The 8,829-nt window shown below is 40.3% G+C and overlaps 1 protein-coding gene across 1 annotated transcript; it reads left to right on the top strand.

Moving 5' to 3' along the window:
- Window positions 1-4,406: 4,406 nt before the first annotated feature.
- Window positions 4,407-8,239, top strand: LOC116013994. The gene is made up of 4 exons (XM_031253972.1): window positions 4,407-5,390; window positions 5,494-5,913; window positions 6,007-6,054; window positions 6,615-8,239. The coding sequence occupies exons 1-4, from the start codon at window positions 4,409-4,411 to the stop codon at window positions 8,042-8,044; spliced, it is 2,880 nt and encodes a 959-aa protein (XP_031109832.1). The 5' UTR covers window positions 4,407-4,408; the 3' UTR covers window positions 8,045-8,239.
- The last annotated feature ends 590 nt before the right edge of the window (window positions 8,240-8,829 follow it).

Below are 8,829 nucleotides of genomic sequence, written 5' to 3'. Positions count from 1 at the left end.
GGGGGGGGGGGGGGGGTAAGGGTTAAATATAAAGACAGTATATTATATTGATATTTCAATCTCCAGCTGTGACCACTATCTTCTCATCTTGATTGTGCCATAGTCTTCATTTGGGTACGGCGCACTCTCACTATTCAAAAATGGGATCAAAGTCAAAGCGTCAAACTAACTGCAAATTTGAATTAATCGCGATAATTTATTAGGGGGATATTTGATTATTTGAATGACATGATCTAACATCTTGTTATTAAAATATATATCACTATAATAATTGCTATGTAAGTGATATGGTTATATACTGACCTGGTTCGACCTTAACTGATCTTGTAATGAAAGAAGGGCTCGACCTAGACCAATCATATTGCAATTGACAAATTCATTGGGTGGGGAGGTTACATGTGCTATTCTACGTTGTATTGTCATCCTCGGACAGTGTGCTTTGGACAAATGACTTAACCAACTCCTTGGCCCGTTAACAATCCACCATGTATAAACAAGCAAAAGAAAGCTTGCATGTCTTTTGGAACGCCCTATATAAGGCGTTATTGTAGTTTAGTTTGGAGGGACTTTTGGCTCAAAAATCTAGGGATTGCTTACTACTCGAAGTCTGCAGGGTATTACATTCTGTGTATTAGTCGGCAGCCATGTAAGGTTTTCTCGTTTATTCAGTAAGTACGGAAAAAAAATTGTGTCTTCACTACTATATACGACTTTTAGCCAATGTGCCAAACAATTACTGGAATTGGCAATTGTACATTTGGCACAATTGTAATTTAGTTTGGAGGGACTTTTGCCCCAAAAGTCTAGGGATTCCTTACTACTCGAAGTCTATAGGGTATTACACCCTGTGTACTAGTTGGCAGCCATGTAAGGTTTTCTCGTTTATTCAGCAAGTACGGAAAAACAATTTGTATCTTCACTACTATATATGAGTTTTAGGCAATGTGCCAAACAATTGCTGGAATTGGCAATTGTACGTTTGTCACATTGGTTTTTCATCCTAGTACATGTCAATCTTATATGCACAATTAGTTTTTTACTGTTGATGGGACTCGAACTCGTGAGTGGCTTTGATATAACTTATTATGATCAAACGCTTAACATTATGCCTAAAGTTGTAGCTCGTATCGGAATCGTAACTTCGCCCAACAATTCCATTAGCCAACGGTTGTTGGACTTGGCCTTTACATTGGCCTCCGACCAACAATTCCATCATCAATGCATGGTTGCATTGTCTTAACTGCGATGCAATAACTAGCTAGTAACCTGACTATGATATCACTTATTAGATCAAACATTTAATTACCATTACAACAAAAATTATAACTCGTAAGAAGTGCTCAACTTTATTTCCTTATATCGTCACTACACTTTCGAGAGATAAGATGCTGGACTTGATTATTTACCAACCTCAGCCCAACAGAGCAAGTTATGTTAAGTGATATTTTACTCACGGAATTGGTTGGTAACATTCCCTTGTAAATGATATGCAGGAGCTCGGTTGAACAGAATTACATTGCAGTAGGTAGAAGTTTGTTGGGTGAGTGAAATTGTGTTGGTGTTTGTATAGGTAATAAATTGGGCATTATTATGTGTATGCAGGCATTATATATGTGTGTGTGTCATACATTGGAGTATACAACTGTGATCTGATCTGCATGCGGGCTGATAGAACACTGCAACGCATATGTTTGGTTGAATATATAAATGCGATGGAACACTTCTGTCTGCATGCATTCCTGCCTGTCAACCAACTTTTCTAAAAACAAACAGCTGCATTCTTAGCCAAAGTCCAAAGACAATATATTGCCAATTTTAATTTCCCATTTCTATTGTAGTATACACTCACTTTCTATATATATACACACACATACACTTAAAATCAGTTTTTGTTTTCTTGATTAAAGTATTTTTAAATCTTAGCTTAATATTTATCAAAATGGATCAAGTTAATACCGAATTTTATATATATTATAAAAACACACATTTGCCCCATCTTAGAGCTGAATTTTAGCTATCAAACTGAGTAGAGGGTCATTGAGCTGAGGTGGATGTATAGTAGGCTCTATACCCCTGCCACCCAAGCCATATCACTCACTTTCTTGAATTCTATAATATATCCTCATTTTATCCATTTCCAGATCATGATAACTTTCTGGTGAAATGGCTGATTGAATCCAACCTTTCTACCACAAATTATACACCCCTCGGATGCCACCATTTATCCTTGAGCTAGATTGGCTAGAATAGGTCAAAACTCAAAAGGTATTTACTAGATCAAAAGATCAGGCTTAGTATTCTATAATTCGGTGTAGATTTCAAATGTGATGCTACCAGGTAGATAAGTATAAGAACATTCCAATTAATAGTTTTTTACTAGTTTTTGCAGGAAAAAGAAAAACTTAAAGGTGATTTTTAGCTAATGTAGGAAATGATTTTTAGGGAGTTTTTTTCCTGTAAGAGTTTTTTCCACTTTTGGTCCTATGACTTTAGTGTCTCTGTCAACTTAGGTTCACGACTTTCATTCCTGACATAAGTAGTGCATGACTTTCATTTTTTTTCCACTTTTGGTCCTTCTGATCATCTGAGTTGCCGGAATCAATAAATTGCAATATACATTTAAATTTTAAAGGGGTAAATAAGTCTTTCTATAATTCTATCACTTAAACAAAATAAAAAGAAAAAAATAAAAGCCATATGATGATGGAATGGATGTGTTGAAGGTTCTGGAAGTAGCTAAGGAGGCTATTGGCAGAGCTAGGAGAGGGGAAGGCCCGACTTTGGTTGAATGCGAGACTTACAGGTTCAGAGGACACTCTTTCGCCGATCCAGATGAGCTTCGTGACCCTTGTAAGGATTTGATGATTTCACATTAAGTTTCTTTTCATTATGAAGATGAGAGCTTGATTCGGATTAAGGTTTGAATAGGCTTTTGTCGACAGTGGCCGGGAAGATACGGGAAGAAGAAGAAAGATAATAGATATCATCATATGGCTTTTATTTTTTTCTTTTTATTTTGTTTAAGTGATAGAATTATAGAAAGACTTATTTACCCCTTTAAAATTTAAATGTATATTGCAATTTATTGATTCCGGCAACTCAGATGATCAGAAGGACCAAAAGTGAAAAAAAAATGAAAGTCATGCACTATTTATGTCAGGAATGAAAGTCGTGAACCTAAGTTGACAGAGACACTAAAGTCATAGGACCAAAAATGGAAAAAACTCTTTCCTGTAATTTCAAAAAAAATTTTGTGGGTCCTGCAGTCTACAGAGGAGAGAAATAGTGGAAAGATACTGCTTTGATGCCCTTGCAGTGCATGCGCCAGCTGAGTGCATTCAATTTTTATTATTTTTTTGTTTGGTTTTCTTCTTTTCCGATCCTCTTCTTTCTTTTTTTTTTGGGTGGACTTGCAAAAATTATGAAAAAATTAAAACAAATGAGTGCTAATAGGTAAGTAATAAGCAAATAAACAATTGATGGCTAATGTTATTTGCATAAAGTTGGGATATGATGAAATGAAGTAGGATTGTTAAGTTGTTGCGTGTAGTATCCGTGATAGTTTGGATTGGTATGTGCACATGACCCAATTGTATGAAGCTAATAAGGATGATGAGTGGGAATTGAAGAAAGTCATAATAAATCAGAGAAGAGTTGAAGGGGCTGGGCCATGCATCGATTTGAGACGTCCCAATCATGAATCCTCTGCAATCTCAATCTGCCAAACACAAGCAAACACTGTACCAGAAACCGAGCAAATTAAAGAACCACCAAAAACCTTAGCTTTAATTTGTCACTCACTTCATCGCGGGAACCCGGACGCTATCCTAGCTGTTTTAATTAACGTCGTTGCCACTGTCTCCACAAACAAAAACATATAATTTTTAATTTCTCCTCGTAAAAAGAATGAATGAATGAATGTTACATCTCTAGAGCCGCATTTCTCAGTAGTTTCAGTACAATCATTACTTTACTCTCACTCTCTCTCCTAATAACACATCCAAAACATTCAGAAAAAATTAAAGTTGTTTACTGTTAATTGAAGCCAACGTCAGGTCCTATTCAACGCTGCAGGTTCCACAATCTCCCCCTTAGGTTCTTCCTCAGCTCAGCTCCCCCGGCCCCTTGGCTATTATTGTTGTGCTATACTAGCTTTTTTGCTTTCATAGATCCTCCGATCCACTTTTCCTTCTTTCCAACTTTCCCTTTCAAGATACCCTAGCTAGCTTTCAAACCTAGCTAGGTCTTCAACCCACCCCTTCTTCTCGATCAGAAGTTAAAGTCTAGTTCTGTAGCAATGGATCTTGTTCTCTTCTTCTGGTTTTTGGTTGTGTTCTGATTCAGTTTTTTTAAATTATTATTATTATTTTCTTTGATTGTCTCTGTGGGGGCCCGTTTTGAAGAAATTATGGTTGACAACAAAGGGGAAACCACCAAGAAAACGCAGCACCATGCCCATTTGTCCGCCTCTTCTGACGAACCTGCGGATCAGGACCCCGCCGAGGATCCGCCGCAGGCGGTGGTTTCCGGCGCCTCTCACTATGTTTCTCCTACTCTATATATTCCGGCTGAATCTGTAAATCCGAAGCGGCCCAGATACGCCGTGGCTGCATCTGCGAGCCAATGGAAGCCGATACCGTCTTCCTCCTCCCAGCCGAAGCCGAGTATGTTGAGCTCAGAGTCAACGCCCTCTCCGTCGGCAAATCCTCAGCCCGCCCACGGCCACGCCGCGGCTTCGTCTTCGAATACGGCGTCTTCGCCGTCGCATTCTCCCCGGCCATCTCACTCCGGGCAAGAGGCCAACAAGCCGTCCGAAATGGAACACTTTCCCCAGCAACACCACCAATTCAGGAAGGGCAAGTACGTGAGTCCGGTTTGGAAACCTAATGAGATGCTGTGGCTAGCTAGGGCATGGAGGGTTCAGTACCAAGGCGGGTCTTCGGAGCTGCAAGGAGAAGGCGGCGAGGTCACCACTGTGACTCCGCCGGGAAGAGGGAAGACTAGGGCGGATAAAGATAGGGAAGTAGCGGAGTTCTTGAACCGGCACGGAGTCAACCGGGATGCCAAAACCGCCGGCACAAAATGGGACAACATGTTGGGCGAGTTCAGGAAGGTTTATGAATGGGAAAGAGGAGGAGAACGAGAGCAAATGGGAAAGAGTTACTTTAGACTTTCGCCATACGAGAGAAAGATTCACAGATTGCCTGCTTCTTTTGACGAGCAAGTGTTCGAAGAATTGTCCCAGTTCATGGGCCCAAGGATGAGAACTCCTCAAACTACCAGAGGTGGTGTTGCTCAGCTTATTTCCACCGGAGATGCTTTAATGCCGCCCAAATCTTTGCCTCCGCCGCATCCCACCTTTAGAGACGATGAACTTTCCCAGCTCCCAGGTAAAATTTACTCTTCGGCATATAATATATAAAAATAAATGTGCAATCCAACTATCAAGCTTTTTAACTGCGGGAATGAATGAAATGAATTAAACTAAGTCAGGTGCAAGGGCGGCTAAGCAGCTTGTATTGGCAAGCGGAGAAGGGATAATTCATGGCGGGACGAGAGGTATGTTAGGGTTTGAAGCATCAATGGAAGGTGGTGCAGTGGGGGTAGGGGCGTCATTATCTTCAAGCTCCAGCACAAAACAAGTGCGGCGGATAGGGAAGATAAGAATGATATGGGAAGAGAGTGTGAGTATATGGGCTGAAGAAGGCGAGCATCATAGAGGTAGAGTGAAACTTCCAGGCTCAAGCTTCTTAAACGCAGACGAATTAGCTTTCTTGGATGACTCCATGGTTGCTTCCACCATGGAAACCTTCGAAGATGGGCCCCTTAAAGGCTTCTCCGTCGACCGCTTCATTTCCGGCCAGCACCTCAAAGTCTTCGGCCGGAGAAAGCCTTCCCTACCTCCTCCTACCGGTACCGTACTATAAATATATTAATTTTTATTTTATTTATTTTTGCAATGAAATAAATATTACTTCAATTCCATGTATCTTCTTCTGCATGCAGCCTCTAATGAAAGATTTCAGCTTCATTCTATGGAACCCTCCATCCGATGTAAGTATAGTGTCACATAGTCTACAACCTTAAATTATAGGAGCTGAGGTAGGTATATCCTCCTCAGCTCAGACATTTTTTTTTTTTTATTACTCTATAATCCATCATGTCATCATCTTCCCTAGCTAGGCCAATGGTGAAAATTGAACCTTCTGACTTTCACAGTTCCAATATGATTTGGAGATCTTCAACTCCCACTTAATTATATTATATATATTCAAATTTAATCACATGGAGTATATGATAATTTAATTTTAAAAAAAATTGCACTTCCGCCATTTTAACACAATACATGCATACATTTAAATTCAATACACACAAGTATTAATTAAGCTGTCCAAGGAATCAATTGAAAACCCGTATGCCTCAATTAACGAACAGTATTCATGTCAACAGTTGTGTCTTCAAATTAAAAGCTGGTAGGGTCTATCGGAATTTAAGTTGCAGCGCAGTCTTTCAATAAATTAAAATTGAAGAATCATACATAATGTTAAGAACGAACACTATATATGTGCAACTTTAATGAATGTGTGCGTGCATTATATTATATTATTATGCAGCAATTACTCCATGGGAGTTTCAAGATCCGACCGAGTACTATGTGGGGTGTTTGCGTGTTCCGCCGCCGTCATTGCCTTGCCTGTTTGAACTCTCCTGGTACTTACAAGAACCGCCGCCTGAGGATCTTCGGTTCCCGCTGAGAAAAGACGTTTACAGAGATTTGCCTCAAGGAAAAGAATTATTCTTTACCACTTCCACTGAGCTATTGGACTGTAGAGGAATCAGTTTTGACGTATTGAGCTCTGTGATGAGATCAAACCCTAGCCTTTGCGCCTCAACCTCGGCTTGTAGGGACTCTTTTATAGGCCTCTGGGATGATTGCATCAATCGGATTGTGTCCAAATTCTGCTCCCAAGAAATGGTTTTTATCCGAAAATCTTCATCTTCTTTGGCAGAAACAGTTGAAGATCAGTGGCCAAATGTGACGGCTTTCATTCGGAATTTTTGCCTGTGGAGGGGAGAAGAGACTGATCAGTTAAGGGAAGGGCAACTGGATCCTTCTTCCACACTAGTGGAAAAAATTATGTGGACATACGCTGATGTTCCATACGTCCTAGGTTACTATGCTGTCGGATTTGTCGTTACATTCTGCGCTTTAAGTCGGTTACAAGACCGCATTATTCGGACGGACCTTTACACCGTTGATCTGTCGACACCATCGGAGAGATTGAAAGCGCTTGTCCCGTGCTGGAGAATTGCAGGTGTGTTGCCTTTGTTGGCTGATCGATGTAGCGTTGGAATTGGGAATGGATACAATAAGGTTTTGCCGTACGGGGACTTCGAAAGAAGTGATTTGGGAAACGGAAACATCATCGAGATGACGCCAAACAGTGTGGTGAGATATTTCTCCAGTAGAAGAAAGTGGGCAGCCATTAAAGAAATCTACGATTTTCTCGATCACAGAATCCCACATGCGGAATTCATCGTACGGTCGTCGGAGAAAGATTTAGCGTTGGTGTTGAAGCCCCGGGGGTGTAGATTCCGGCCGGGAAATTGTGATCAGTTAGTGGAAGCTCTGAAGCATGTAACTAAAGCGTTGGTGGCTTTGCATGATTTGTCGTTCATGCACAGAGATTTGGGATGGGATAAAGTGATGAGGAGAAGCGACAGGGAAGATGGGGAATGGTTTGTTACTGGGTTCGATGAGGCGGTGGGGGCGCCGCAGATAAACGCGCACGGAGGGGCGGCGGCGAGTGGGAGACACGCACCGGAAATGGGGAGGGGTTTGCATGGGGTGAAAGTGGATGTTTGGGGGGTGGGTCAGCTGGTAAAGACGAGTGGATTGGTTGGAGTGCCAAAGCTGCTGAGGGAATTGCAGAACAGATGTTTGGACCACAACCCGGAGCAGCGTCCCACGGCGGCGGACTGCTACCACCATCTTCTGCAGCTTCAATCTTCAATGTCATCCGCCGCCTCAGGAGGGTATTGACAGTTGAGAGGTGATTTGATCGATGCATTGCATGGGGGCGTTCGTTGATTTATATTTATGCATGCAGGTGTTACGTGATTTTATCGTAGCGTAGTGTGTATTGATATTTGGCGGCAGTGTCATGTCGATTGTCGGGTCCAACAAAACAAAAATTTGATTTTTCTTAACAACAATTACATCATTGGCTTTTGGAACATCTCATTCTAGCTTGAACGCCACAACCACATGGACTGCAATTTTAATTTCTCTTCTTTTCGACTTTATTATATAAAATATAAACACTAGTATGTCGAAACCCTCAATTTTATTTTTAATATGTGGATGGATTGCTAAATATGAAAGGCCTGAATCCCTGAACCTTTTATAATAAATGATATGATATTAGTGCACGACCCTAAAAGTTGGATAAAAAAACATTCGGTTTATGTTGCTGTAGGATATCCTTTAATTAGATGCTGGAACATCGGGATTGTGTAACACAAGTCCAGTGTCATTATCAACAAAAGTAGCTTCTTTTCTTATTCTGTGCTTTATTTTATTTTTCGCTTTGCAATTACAGTAGATATTACAACATGTCAAAATGCATTCTATTTTAAGAGCTTGGAAGTATTTGAAAACATGAACATATATGATGATAATTTCTGTAAAAAGGTTTTTATATTTTTTTTTTCTTTTTGAAATTTGACATGTTTTACACCGGGCTATATAATGTTAAAATGTTGATATTTTAGATATGAATAAGTCTTTTAAAGAATCGTATAACATGATATGTGTAATACTTTTAA

This window comes from Ipomoea triloba, chromosome 3, assembly GCF_003576645.1.
Source record: "Ipomoea triloba cultivar NCNSP0323 chromosome 3, ASM357664v1".
Taxonomy (NCBI): domain Eukaryota; kingdom Viridiplantae; phylum Streptophyta; class Magnoliopsida; order Solanales; family Convolvulaceae; genus Ipomoea; species Ipomoea triloba.
The sequence above is the reverse complement of the archived record's forward strand: the minus strand, read 5'-3'. Positions and strand labels throughout refer to the sequence as shown.

Coding starts and splice junctions, on each gene's coding strand:
- LOC116013994 (XM_031253972.1), top strand. CDS start 4,409: ATGGTTGACAACAAAGGGGAAACCACCAAGAAAACGCAGCACCATGCC. Junction 5,391..5,493: donor TGAACTTTCCCAGCTCCCAG/GTAAAATTTACT, acceptor AAACTAAGTCAG/GTGCAAGGGCGGCTAAGCAG. Junction 5,914..6,006: donor TTCCCTACCTCCTCCTACCG/GTACCGTACTAT, acceptor TTCTGCATGCAG/CCTCTAATGAAAGATTTCAG.